This window comes from Engystomops pustulosus, chromosome 4 (genome assembly GCF_040894005.1).
Source record: "Engystomops pustulosus chromosome 4, aEngPut4.maternal, whole genome shotgun sequence".
Taxonomy (NCBI): domain Eukaryota; kingdom Metazoa; phylum Chordata; class Amphibia; order Anura; family Leptodactylidae; genus Engystomops; species Engystomops pustulosus.
Genome location: NC_092414.1, coordinates 175250642 through 175265624, shown reverse-complemented (window position 1 = coordinate 175265624; position 14983 = coordinate 175250642). Strand labels below are relative to the sequence as shown.

The window sequence follows — 14983 nt, the reverse complement described above, 5'->3', positions numbered from 1 at the left end:
AACAGTGTTTATACTACCCAAAAATTGAAACATTTTTGTATGCAAAGAGGATACCTGATAAGCTCATTAGCATACAAGGCAATAGAATACCGTATATACTCGAGTATAAGCCGACCCAAGTATAAGCCGAGGCCCCTAATTTTACCACAAAAACCTGGTAAAACCTATATATTTTTTACTCGAGTATAAGCCGAGTTTGGGTTTTCAGCACATTCTTTTGTGCTAAAAAACTAGGCTTATACTCGAGTATATAAGGTATTTTAAATTCCTGTTTTAAACTAGGGTCTTGGCCTGGGGATGGGGGTGTTATGGACCCCTTTGCAGACAACTAGGTGATTTGCTATGTGATGAGCAAGAATGGCATTAGATTCTGAAAATGTAATTCTACAGTAAGAGTAGATTTGTTGGCTGTTATGTAATGAGGTATTGCTCATGTGATTTAGGTTGAGGAAGTAGTGACAAACTCAATTAAAATAATGAATTTACAACCAATATGTCTTCAAATTACTGATTTTTCTTTTTTTTTAAGAAATATTAAAATATTATTTTTGTCATGTGTCATTTGTGTATCCTCCACAGACTGGATTCATTCGAATAGGAGAAGAACAACTAGAGATACAACCGAGCAACACAACAATGGACGTCACTGCTCACTTCTCGGGAAGAGAACATGTAATAAGAAAGAAACGTCAAGCAGATGTCTTCTCTTCTTCTTCTCAGCCTGAGACACCACCTAGGAATTGTCAAGTTATATCAGGTACCAACCTAATTGTCAGCACTATATATCAAGTTTAGATCATGTACTGCCATATTTTTCGGACTATAAGGCGCACAAAAAATCCTTTGATTTTCTCAGATATAAAAGGTGCGCCTTTATAGTCCAGTGTGCCTTGAACTGTGCACAGGTCTGCCACCTGCTGGTCATTCAGCCTTCTACTCCGGTGCGCCTTATATATGAACCTAGACATTTAAGCAGGAATTTATTGATGGTGCGCTTTATAGTCCAAGAGATACAAAAACCGCCCTAGGGCGGCACAAAGGAGCCCATATCCTGACAATAAGGAGTGGCGATTAAAACTTAACTTTTATTTATGAGCTAAAGTATATAATATAGGGTATGAATAGATACTTGGTGCTCAAAACAGAATTCGTGATTTAAAAGCACAAGTGTCCTAAATGAGGTGGCCTTAGGGTATAGGATCGTAGATCTGTGTATATAGTAACATCGGAGTGGGCTGGACTCGGGTAGTGATAGCTAGTATGGCAGATATACAAACCTGAACGCTATGGGTTATTATCATTTAAACCCAAGCGTTGATTCCTGTGGTATGGGATCAGTGAGATCCCAGACTTATACAGGAATCTATTGCGGTATCCACAGCCCACAAGACCCTAAGTCTATCCAGCCTACAAAACCAAGGTACCACCCCTAGATAGGACCACTGCAATTTAAAATAAGAAAAGAAATTAGCCCCCCGACATGTTTCGCCAGTGACCTGGCTTCATCAGGGGTCGGGCTAATACTAATCGGCGGCGCTGTCTCGCCGGGTATATAAAGATCTTAGCCCCTCCCCTCTGAGGGTATTTGACCTATGGGTGAGGCGGTTGCTCGCCGCCACCTACTTTTCTAAAGTGATTGAAGTGTAACAGAGGTGGGTGGAGCCGAAATCCGTGCCAATGGAGCGGGGCCAGGGGTGGTGCTACCTCAGACAGCTGGCGATGACACTCACCAATCCCTGCGAGCGAGTGTGCGCATGACAGGTTCGGCAGTGTTGATTCAGCGGTGAAGACGACTGCGCATGCCCAGGTACTTTGCCTCCGGAGTACGGCCGGCGGAGAGATGCTGTCAGCAATAGAGCTGACTGCGCACGCTCAGGCACTCTGTCCACAAACGCCACGGTGGAGATCAGGCAAAATGCACCCATCCGCTAGGTTAGGTAGGTATACTTCTGAGCATTTCCCATATAATATCCTAGGTCAGTAAAATGGTGCATAGAGGGGGAGGGGTATATGGGTATAGAATTCTTGGTTGGCACACCAAGTAATGAATATCCATCCTTTAAGAAGTGATGAGGTATACAATACCACTTCTAATAAAGACAAAAAAAAAAAAAAAAAAAAATTTTTTTTTTTTTTTTTTTTTCTTTTTTTTTTCTTCTTTTCTTTCTCTTTTTTTTTTTTTCCCTTTTTGAAAAAAATGAAGAAGATAAAGATGCACGTAAGTGGCCCCTTAGAGAAATGCTGCGAAGGTAAAGCCTTCATTCAGGCCCGATGGGCTCAGGGATTTAAGTCGGTGGATCCATCTGGCTTCCAACTGTAGAAGCTTATGGTCGATGTTTCCCTGTCGGGGTCCCGATCGGACCTGATCTATGGCCCAGAAACGCAGGACATTGGCATCTCCTTCATGATGCAGTCTCACATGTCTGGAGATCGGGGTATCCTTCCCTGTCGTGATGGAGCTGATGTGACTAGATATTCTCCTGCGGAGCTGTTGGATCGTCTTGCCCACATACCATCGTGGGCAGGTACATTGTGCCACGTATATCACAGCTGTGCTTTTACAATTTAGATGGTATTTAATCGTGTAGGTAGAACCATCTACTGGGTTAGTGTATGTTTTCGTTTTTAGCATCAACGGGCAAAACGAGCAGGACCCGCAGGGATATGAACCTTGTAAAGTGCTCCTTGGTCTCTGGGCCGATTCAGATGATTCACTAAAGTGACTGTGTACTAAAAGATTGCGTAGATTTAGGCCTCTCCGATAGGTGATAGTGGGTTTTGCTGTTAGTTTTTCTGCTAGGTCGGGGTCAGCCGTGAGTATTGGCCAATAGCGAGACATGATGTTCCTAATGGTCTCAGCGTATGCATCATATGTACCGATGCATCTGACAATTTGTTCAGTTGGTTGTTGGTCTTTTTTGGCAAACAGTGTGTTTCTGTCAGTGTTCTTGGCTCTCGCATAAGCTTTATACAAGCATTTCTTCGGGTAACCCCGACTCCTAAACCTACGGTAGAGGTTGTCGCATTCCTTTTTAAACAGGGCATCGTCAGAACAGTTTCTTCGTGCCCTCAGGTATTGTCCTATCGGTATACCTGACTTGAGTGGTTGCGGGTGCCAACTCTGCCACTGTAAAAAGCTGTTGGTGGAAGTCGGTTTCCGATAGATATCCGTTTTGAGGCATCTTAGTGAATCCATACTGATTGTTAGATCTAGGAAGCAGATCTCGTTCTCATTGATCTCTGATGTAAATTTCATCCCGATCTGATTACAGTTCAGTTGGTTGACGAATTCCTTAAATAGATCCTTACCTCCCTCCCACAGGATAAGGATATCGTCAATAAATCTGCCCCAGTATGATATATACTGGGTGTACTTGGTGTATTCCTCGGAGAACACTATGGTGTCCTCCCACCATCCAAGAAAGAGGTTGGCGTATGAGGGCGCACAAGTCGCCCCCATCGCGGTCCCCCTGACTTGGTGGTAGAAGGACCCATTAAAGAGGAAGTAATTGTGAGTAAGAATGAAGTACAACAGTTGGAGTATGAACTGATTGTGTTCTCTGAACTGTATCGCCTTAGTGGTCAGAAAATGTTCGACTGCCTTCAGGCCCAGCTTGTGCTCGATATTGCTATACAAAGACTCCACATCTAGACTAGCAATCATGGTGGTATGGGTCAATGGTAATTCCTGAATTTTCTCAATGATATCCTTCGTATCACGTAGATACGAGGGAAGGGCTACAACAAATGGCTGCAGCATCTTATCAATGTAGACGCTGCAGGATTGTGTGAGACAATCGCAACCAGAGACAATCGGTCTCCCTGGAACAGGGGATCGACATTTATGCACTTTTGGTAGCGCATAAAATGTGGCTATGGTAGGATGTTTGTTGTAAAGAATTTTATATTCATCGTCACTAATCAGGTTCGCATCTTTGGCTTCAGAGAGAAGTAGATTCAATTCACTGATATATTTTGATGTAGGGTCATTATGGAGGACTTTATAGGTGTGTCTATCCGATAACAATCGCATGACCATGTTTATATAGTCCTTGGTGTCCATGACGACTGTGTTGCCCCCCTTGTCAGACGGCTTCACTGTCAAATCATGGTCATTTCGAAGTTCCTCCAGTGCCCTCACCTCATCAGTGTTCAAATTCTTGAAAATGTGTTTCCTGTCCATTTTCAATCCTTCAATGTCTCTAGAAACCAGTTGTACAAAGGTTTCTATATTTTTATACTTAGAGAAAGGGGGGGTATGTTTAGACTTTGGTCGCATATCTGTAAGTGGTGCTCTTATGTTGAGTGAGCCTACAGTGTTTTCCTCTTCCAGGGTGAGAAGTGCTTCCAGGGCTTGTGTTTCCCTCTGTCTAAGTCTTTTTTTGTCCGTGTCTACCTCTTTGTGCCACTTGTGTAATGCCAACTTTCGTGCAAATAAATTAATGTCCTTGATCCACAAGAACTTATCGCTGGGGGGTGTGGGTGTGAAAGTGAGACCCTTCTGTAATAGTGCCAAGGTGTGTGGAGAAAGTGTTTTGGATGACAGGTTGATAACTAGATTTTGTGTGGAATCATGTATTGGTGGGGGGATTATTTCATGTTGTGCCCCCACTTCTCGCGATCTCTCTGTGGTGCACACAGGGCTTGTGTGCCTAAAAAAGGTGACGGTAGGGATGTGGTTGTAAGGTGTGGGATAATCGAGGTTTGAGTGTTGAAGGTAGGTAATTGCATCGTGGTCATGGTGGAACGTGGTGTTTCTTGTGTAGATCTTAGTTCTGTGCTCTGCAGTGGTGTCATTATCGGGTTGAGGGGACACAGTGAGTTGTTTACAGATGAGAATGAAGATGAGGTAGATGGTTGTGGTCCTGTGGAGGAAGAATTGTGGGCTACTGTACATACTGGTCCTGAGGAGCGGCTGTCTAAGTAACTAGTGTTATTCGTTGTTCTCTTATGATGCGGTGACTTACGGCTCTTGAGATTTTTACGTTTTGTACCCCCCTGTGGATTGGGATGGTTAGACCTAGAGTCTTCTGTACTGGAGAGATCAGATTCCGAGATGTCTGTATACACTGGTTTTGTAGAGTATCTTTTGTTACGTTTTTGATTACTTTTCTGAGGGTAGACCTGCCCTGATTCAAAGTCCTTTCTGTCACGCAGGTATTCAAAAAAGGAAAAAAAAAAGAGAAAGAAAAGAAGAAAAAAAAAAAGAAAAAAAAAAAAAAAATTTTTTTTTTTTTTTTTTTTTGTCTTTATTAGAAGTGGTATTGTATACCTCATCACTTCTTAAAGGATGGATATTCATTACTTGGTGTGCCAACCAAGAATTCTATACCCATATACCCCTCCCCCTCTATGCACCATTTTACTGACCTAGGATATTATATGGGAAATGCTCAGAAGTATACCTACCTAACCTAGCGGATGGGTGCATTTTGCCTGATCTCCACCGTGGCGTTTGTGGACAGAGTGCCTGAGCGTGCGCAGTCAGCTCTATTGCTGACAGCATCTCTCCGCCGGCCGTACTCCGGAGGCAAAGTACCTGGGCATGCGCAGTCGTCTTCACCGCTGAATCAACACTGCCGAACCTGTCATGCGCACACTCGCTCGCAGGGATTGGTGAGTGTCATCGCCAGCTGTCTGAGGTAGCACCACCCCTGGCCCCGCTCCATTGGCACGGATTTCGGCTCCACCCACCTCTGTTACACTTCAATCACTTTAGAAAAGTAGGTGGCGGCGAGCAACCGCCTCACCCATAGGTCAAATACCCTCAGAGGGGAGGGGCTAAGATCTTTATATACCCGGCGAGACAGCGCCGCCGATTAGTATTAGCCCGACCCCTGATGAAGCCAGGTCACTGGCGAAACATGTCGGGGGGCTAATTTCTTTTCTTATTTTAAATTGCAGTGGTCCTATCTAGGGGTGGTACCTTGGTTTTGTAGGCTGGATAGACTTAGGGTCTTGTGGGCTGTGGATACCGCAATAGATTCCTGTATAAGTCTGGGATCTCACTGATCCCATACCACAGGAATCAACGCTTGGGTTTAAATGATAATAACCCATAGCGTTCAGGTTTGTATATCTGCCATACTAGCTATCACTACCCGAGTCCAGCCCACTCCGATGTTACTATATACACAGATCTACGATCCTATACCCTAAGGCCACCTCATTTAGGACACTTGTGCTTTTAAATCACGAATTCTGTTTTGAGCACCAAGTATCTATTCATACCCTATATTATATACTTTAGCTCATAAATAAAAGTTAAGTTTTAATCGCCACTCCTTATTGTCAGGATATGGGCTCCTTTGTGCCGCCCTAGGGCGGTTTTTGTATCTCTTTCCAGTAACAAACCCTGCCTGACAATTGGTCCAATTCCTTTTAGTAAAATTTGATTATTTTGGAGCTTTAACTCTCCACTACAGGACCACGGGGGAATTTACTCCCACCTTCCCAGTCTTTGCCAAGACGGGACTCTTGAGTGCACGTTACTAAGCCCCTACACAGCTGCACCACACGCAGGATAAATAGTGTGTCTCGTGTTACCATCACACACTTTGGCTATGGCAGGTTTTCTATCACAGGCTATCAGTCTAGAGACTATTACACAGCAGGCTGCACAGGTCTTTTCCACCCAGGACCTGCCATTGAATCAGAGTGATATTCACCTAGCCTTCAATGACCTCAATAAAACATACAAACAATATATCAGAGCAAGTTGGGAAGTGGTCAGCTTCGAAACTTACCTAAGTCAGAAATTAGTGTACAGGGGACTCAGGATACAGATCACCCCTAACTCACATCAGGAAGACCCGGAATTTCTTAAGGGCTGGCAAACCATCCTGACATCCAATTCCCTACGCATGATTGAATACCTGAGCATATATGAGAAACAGAACCTCTGTAGAATACAAGAGAAATTACAAAGGGACATTCAGGATATACAGAAATTCAGCCAACACCCTGAATTTTCATCGCTTGAAAATAAACTCCAAAAATACATAGATACACTCACAAGGGACATAAAGGATAAAAAACATCAAAAATACCTGCGTGACAGAAAGGACTTTGAATCAGGGCAGGTCTACCCTCAGAAAAGTAATCAAAAACGTAACAAAAGATACTCTACAAAACCAGTGTATACAGACATCTCGGAATCTGATCTCTCCAGTACAGAAGACTCTAGGTCTAACCATCCCAATCCACAGGGGGGTACAAAACGTAAAAATCTCAAGAGCCGTAAGTCACCGCATCATAAGAGAACAACGAATAACACTAGTTACTTAGACAGCCGCTCCTCAGGACCAGTATGTACAGTAGCCCACAATTCTTCCTCCACAGGACCACAACCATCTACCTCATCTTCATTCTCATCTGTAAACAACTCACTGTGTCCCCTCAACCCGATAATGACACCACTGCAGAGCACAGAACTAAGATCTACACAAGAAACACCACGTTCCACCATGACCACGATGCAATTACCTACCTTCAACACTCAAACCTCGATTATCCCACACCTTACAACCACATCCCTACCGTCACCTTTTTTAGGCACACAAGCCCTGTGTGCACCACAGAGAGATCGCGAGAAGTGGGGGCACAACATGAAATAATCCCCCCACCAATACATGATTCCACACAAAATCTAGTTATCAACCTGTCATCCAAAACACTTTCTCCACACACCTTGGCACTATTACAGAAGGGTCTCACTTTCACACCCACACCCCCCAGCGATAAGTTCTTGTGGATCAAGGACATTAATTTATTTGCACGAAAGTTGGCATTACACAAGTGGCACAAAGAGGTAGACACGGACAAAAAAAGACTTAGACAGAGGGAAACACAAGCCCTGGAAGCACTTCTCACCCTGGAAGAGGAAAACACTGTAGGCTCACTCAACATAAGAGCACCACTTACAGATATGCGACCAAAGTCTAAACATACCCCCCCTTTCTCTAAGTATAAAAATATAGAAACCTTTGTACAACTGGTTTCTAGAGACATTGAAGGATTGAAAATGGACAGGAAACACATTTTCAAGAATTTGAACACTGATGAGGTGAGGGCACTGGAGGAACTTCGAAATGACCATGATTTGACAGTGAAGCCGTCTGACAAGGGGGGCAACACAGTCGTCATGGACACCAAGGACTATATAAACATGGTCATGCGATTGTTATCGGATAGACACACCTATAAAGTCCTCCATAATGACCCCACATCAAAATATATCAGTGAATTGAATCTACTTCTCTCTGAAGCCAAAGATGCGAACCTGATTAGTGACGATGAATATAAAATTCTTTACAACAAACATCCTACCATAGCCACATTTTATGCGCTACCAAAAGTGCATAAATGTCGATCCCCTGTTCCAGGGAGACCGATTGTCTCTGGTTGCGATTGTCTCACACAATCCTGCAGCGTCTACATTGATAAGATGCTGCAGCCATTTGTTGTAGCCCTTCCCTCGTATCTACGTGATACGAAGGATATCATTGAGAAAATTCAGGAATTACCATTGACCCATACCACCATGATTGCTAGTCTAGATGTGGAGTCTTTGTATAGCAATATCGAGCACAAGCTGGGCCTGAAGGCAGTCGAACATTTTCTGACCACTAAGGCGATACAGTTCAGAGAACACAATCAGTTCATACTCCAACTGTTGTACTTCATTCTTACTCACAATTACTTCCTCTTTAATGGGTCCTTCTACCACCAAGTCAGGGGGACCGCGATGGGGGCGACTTGTGCGCCCTCATACGCCAACCTCTTTCTTGGATGGTGGGAGGACACCATAGTGTTCTCCGAGGAATACACCAAGTACACCCAGTATATATCATACTGGGGCAGATTTATTGACGATATCCTTATCCTGTGGGAGGGAGGTAAGGATCTATTTAAGGAATTCGTCAACCAACTGAACTGTAATCAGATCGGGATGAAATTTACATCAGAGATCAATGAGAACGAGATCTGCTTCCTAGATCTAACAATCAGTATGGATTCACTAAGATGCCTCAAAACGGATATCTATCGGAAACCGACTTCCACCAACAGCTTTTTACAGTGGCAGAGTTGGCACCCGCAACCACTCAAGTCAGGTATACCGATAGGACAATACCTGAGGGCACGAAGAAACTGTTCTGACGATGCCCTGTTTAAAAAGGAATGCGACAACCTCTACCGTAGGTTTAGGAGTCGGGGTTACCCGAAGAAATGCTTGTATAAAGCTTATGCGAGAGCCAAGAACACTGACAGAAACACACTGTTTGCCAAAAAAGACCAACAACCAACTGAACAAATTGTCAGATGCATCGGTACATATGATGCATACGCTGAGACCATTAGGAACATCATGTCTCGCTATTGGCCAATACTCACGGCTGACCCCGACCTAGCAGAAAAACTAACAGCAAAACCCACTATCACCTATCGGAGAGGCCTAAATCTACGCAATCTTTTAGTACACAGTCACTTTAGTGAATCATCTGAATCGGCCAGAGACCAAGGAGCACTTTACAAGGTTCATATCCCTGCGGGTCCTGCTCGTTTTGCCCGTTGATGCTAAAAACGAAAACATACACTAACCCAGTAGATGGTTCTACCTACACGATTAAATACCATCTAAATTGTAAAAGCACAGCTGTGATATACGTGGCACAATGTACCTGCCCACGATGGTATGTGGGCAAGACGATCCAACAGCTCCGCAGGAGAATATCTAGTCACATCAGCTCCATCACGACAGGGAAGGATACCCCGATCTCCAGACATGTGAGACTGCATCATGAAGGAGATGCCAATGTCCTGCGTTTCTGGGCCATAGATCAGGTCCGATCGGGACCCCGACAGGGAAACATCGACCATAAGCTTCTACAGTTGGAAGCCAGATGGATCCACCGACTTAAATCCCTGAGCCCATCGGGCCTGAATGAAGGCTTTACCTTCGCAGCATTTCTCTAAGGGGCCACTTACGTGCATCTTTATCTTCTTCATTTTTTTCAAAAAGGGAAAAAAAAAAAGAGAAAGAAAAGAAGAAAAAAAAAAAAAAAGAAAAAAAAAAAAAAAAAAAAATTTTTTTTTTTTTTTTTTTTGTCTTTATTAGAAGTGGTATTGTATACCTCATCACTTCTTAAAGGATGGATATTCATTACTTGGTGTGCCAACCAAGAATTCTATACCCATATACCCCTCCCCCTCTATGCACCATTTTACTGACCTAGGATATTATATGGGAAATGCTCAGAAGTATACCTACCTAACCTAGCGGATGGGTGCATTTTGCCTGATCTCCACCGTGGCGTTTGTGGACAGAGTGCCTGAGCGTGCGCAGTCAGCTCTATTGCTGACAGCATCTCTCCGCCGGCCGTACTCCGGAGGCAAAGTACCTGGGCATGCGCAGTCGTCTTCACCGCTGAATCAACACTGCCGAACCTGTCATGCGCACACTCGCTCGCAGGGATTGGTGAGTGTCATCGCCAGCTGTCTGAGGTAGCACCACCCCTGGCCCCGCTCCATTGGCACGGATTTCGGCTCCACCCACCTCTGTTACACTTCAATCACTTTAGAAAAGTAGGTGGCGGCGAGCAACCGCCTCACCCATAGGTCAAATACCCTCAGAGGGGAGGGGCTAAGATCTTTATATACCCGGCGAGACAGCGCCGCCGATTAGTATTAGCCCGACCCCTGATGAAGCCAGGTCACTGGCGAAACATGTCGGGGGGCTAATTTCTTTTCTTATTTTAAATTGCAGTGGTCCTATCTAGGGGTGGTACCTTGGTTTTGTAGGCTGGATAGACTTAGGGTCTTGTGGGCTGTGGATACCGCAATAGATTCCTGTATAAGTCTGGGATCTCACTGATCCCATACCACAGGAATCAACGCTTGGGTTTAAATGATAATAACCCATAGCGTTCAGGTTTGTATATCTGCCATACTAGCTATCACTACCCGAGTCCAGCCCACTCCGATGTTACTATATACACAGATCTACGATCCTATACCCTAAGGCCACCTCATTTAGGACACTTGTGCTTTTAAATCACGAATTCTGTTTTGAGCACCAAGTATCTATTCATACCCTATATTATATACTTTAGCTCATAAATAAAAGTTAAGTTTTAATCGCCACTCCTTATTGTCAGGATATGGGCTCCTTTGTGCCGCCCTAGGGCGGTTTTTGTATCTCTTTCCAGTAACAAACCCTGCCTGACAATTGGTCCAATTCCTTTTAGTAAAACTTTATAGTCCAAAACATATGGTACTCAATTTTTTCACATAGTGGGGAGTGTCACGGGTGCTCCCCCAACCCATATCGCGGGCGCCTGCAAACAGGCTTTAAGAAATTTAAAGGGCCAGTGCACCACTAATTGCCGTTGGGCATTTCCCAGAAGGCTATTTAAACCTGCCTCTCCCTGGATCTTCATGCCTTGTGCCTTAGAGAAAGCTTTATCTGATGCCCTGCGCTGTTATTGTGATTTCCCATTGTGACCCCGGTTCCGTTCATGACTACGCTCCTCAGCTGCCTGACTTGACCTATTGCTACGTCCCCGACTCTGATCCTGTGCTGCCTGTGCTGCCTGTCCCCGACTGCGAGATTACCTGCCGTTCCTGTACCTCGACCTTGGCTGCCACCACGGGCTAGTCGCACCTGTGGAACGACCTGGTGGTACCACGCCTCAGCAAGACCATCCCGGGTGCCACTTAGATTCCGGTCCCAGGTGTTGGCTTGTGTCATCGTCCACGGTAGTCCAGAGGATCCACTACCTCCGATCCTGACAGGGAAATTAACAAGACAAATTTGCCAGAATTTTGTCATGTTAAATGATCCCCATTAAATGTTGTGTCTGAAGCTTCCCAATGGAAAATCTGTACATAAATATTGCTGTGAACATACTCTTACAATGCATACATGGTTTTAATCACTTGTATAGTCAACTTTTTGTAGGTGGACTTTGTGCAAGGTCTGAAATAAAAATAACCCACTTTTCTGTATGTTACGTGACAGTATCATTAGAGTAGAAGAATACCCAATTACCTGTATTATTATGGTCACATGTTAGAAAGACATCTGTGAAGTTAATTTCCTCCAGGAATGAAGGCATAATGAGTGGCTTAGGACCCAAGCTATCTAATTGATCCTAGGCTTTGGATTAATTGGTTGCACTCAGTTTTTTGGACATTAATGTATTGTGACATATAAAAGGTCCTTCCCAGCTGTTTCCGAAACATCAATGGATATAATCCTCTCATTGAAAAAAAAAATATTCTTACGTTGTGAGACCAGAATAGTAACATTAATAACTTGCACAGCTCTGATTACTCTCTGTGATGTTAACTAGGAGTGCACCTGTGTGACATTACATGACCATGAACTGGTTTCTATCCACTTGAAGTAAACAATGAGGCTTCCTATAGAATGACAGGAAGCAGAGATCTAAAAAACAACGTGAGGAATTGATACAGAAAGTATTGGAAAATTTTATTACTTTTGCATTCTGGTAAGTTCATTTTCTGATGTAAGGTTGTGTTTACACTTTATAACTACTGGAGGCAGTCCGGGGAAGAGGTAGCGCCTCGGACCGCCCCCCTCATGAATACGCTGGACCGCTTTGAGAGTGGTCTGGCATTTCTAGTGTACATTGCGGCAGTGTATGCTAGCATTATCTGAGGTTTCCGATAACGCTATCAGTGTAACACTGCTGCGTCTGCTTTAGCACTAGGAGCTGCTTTCCTTAGTGACAGGTCAGGCTCAGTATTTTCTTTTTTGTAAACGTCTATGGGTGGCATTTAGTACAGTGACAAAAACCAAAGGGATCTTTCAGTATAACATACAGTATACATATTTTGTTTTGAGCAAACACAGTGTAATTGCACCCTAAAATTGGTTGTCCACCATACTGATGCCTGCCTGCAGCCAAATCCCCTCTGTTTCTGATCTTAAAATTATGACACAGCTAGTTGCTGATCCCAGTGTTGTCCTACACACAATTGGCATATGAGCACTGGAGATAGTCACGTGTCAGATTTTTTTTTTTTTTTTAATGCAATAAACCACATCAGATACTGCTACAAAAACTAGGGTGTCTTTATGAAAAAGAACTGTGCGTGTAAAGTTCACCATGGAGCACTGCTACATCTCATCCAGAAAATCTTAAATCATTTTAGAAGAACATTGGATAAAACTAGTCCTCATTAATTCTCCTCCATGTCATGATCAAAAACTACATTGCACAAAGGGGAGTCATGGGAGAATAACTTGGATGAAGCCATTGCTATCCAAGCCTATCCCACATCTAGTAAGATGGAAGGAAAAAACATCTGAATAATCCCCAAAGCATTCAAGATAATCTTCTGTGGACAGATAGGTCAAAGGGCGAACTTTTTGGACAACACGCAGGGTCTCATTGTATTGTGTGTAAAACAGATCCGAAACACTACAGTAAGATTCTAATACCCACAGTAGTGGGTGGTGGTAGGACAATGTGGGAGGTTTTGCAGAAAAACTTGAAAAATAATACAATGTAGCACAATCAATATAGAGAATTTGTAGCTGAAGGAGCTAAGCAGATTGTACATAGCTATCTGTAGACAGCAGGTTATAGAGCAGCTAATTATACATTGGGGCTTATTTACCGTTTATCGTTGGTCTTTGTGCCATTGCACGGTTTTGACAGGTATTTAACAGGTGCCTGAGCTGGGATTGTGTCACACGCGATCGGTTTTCGATGCAGCTGCGCTGGCTTCCATGCAACAGAAATTGGGGGGCTTTATGTAGGCTGATCCGACAGATTCGGACTGAGCGCGGGATTTAACTTTCAAATTGTATCACAAGACCATGCACTTACATGCACCAGAAAGAAGAAGGTGAAGTTCGGCAGACCTGAGCGGGGAAGCGACAAATGCAGGATATCGGGCGCACGATCTTAGTGAATCGCGGCAGAGTGTACAGCACAGCAGTGTTAGTGTAACAATGCTGCATTTGTTTTAGCACTAGGAGCTTCTTACTTTAGTTAGCAGCTCCTAGTGCCATTTTTCAGGGTGACGGGTCCTCTTTAAATACCTGTGCAAGCCGTTTTGTCCATGAAGAACGTTGCGCCCATTTTCAGAAGACTGCAGAGGAAAAGTGCCCAAAACAGGTCAAAAAGTCTTGATAAATGCTGCACAAGGCATTTTAGACAGGTTTTTTTTTGGCGCAAGTGCGTTAATAAATTTCCCCCTATGTACTATTTTCTTCTACTCCTCCTGCTCTATAACTTGCTGCCTGCTGAGCAGATACCACATTCATTGGGAGAGGTTCACAGTTAGGGTACATTCACACAGCCGTGTGCTGGAGAGGAGGAGGAGGCGGCCCCTCCTCCCTCCATAGAGAATAGCAGTGCACGGCCGCACACACGCCGAAACATAGAGCATGCTCTATCTTTTTGCAGTGTGCGGGCCGAATCGGTGCACCGTATCTGCGCCGCGCCGCTATTGCCGTCTATGGGGACGTACATGCGTCCGCATGTACGTCCCCGCAGACGGCCATGTCAATGTGCCCTTACTTTAAACAGAAAGTCAGTTTATCAGTAAGTACCATTCATTTCACATTCTGTCTGTTCACATTCATTAAACTATCCTTTATTTCCTGGGCAAATTCTACTTGGATTTCTCGAGTGTTTTAGAAATCTGTGCCTTGACATGTCACTATAATAACATATAATTATGCTTCTTCATTTTGTTATCATTGCTCTGATGAACAGGATATCCCTTTACAATTTAAGTAATGCTAAAAATAATGATTGCACCTCCTGTCTTCCAGAAACAGCTTAGAGGCATAACATTCATTCTGCCTCACCCTAAGTGCACTTTTATAGTACAGTACTTTGAATTCACAGTGGGCCAGTTGTTATCATATGCCGGAAACTGGGGCTTGTAATAAGAATGATACACCCGACCACCTTCTTTCTTTCCTAGAAAATTTAAGTAGATT

At 43.9% G+C, this 14983-nt stretch overlaps 1 protein-coding gene across 2 annotated transcripts in view; it reads left to right on the top strand.

Annotated features, from left to right (window-relative positions):
* ADAMTS17 (ADAM metallopeptidase with thrombospondin type 1 motif 17) overlaps positions 1-14983 on the top strand; it is a 145800-nt gene that overhangs the window by 7856 nt on the left and 122961 nt on the right. For both annotated transcript variants that reach the window (XM_072148604.1, XM_072148603.1), the window contains exon 3: positions 580-757. In XM_072148604.1, the coding sequence (XP_072004705.1) occupies positions 580-757 (178 nt within the window). The remainder of the gene's footprint in view (positions 1-579; positions 758-14983) is intronic.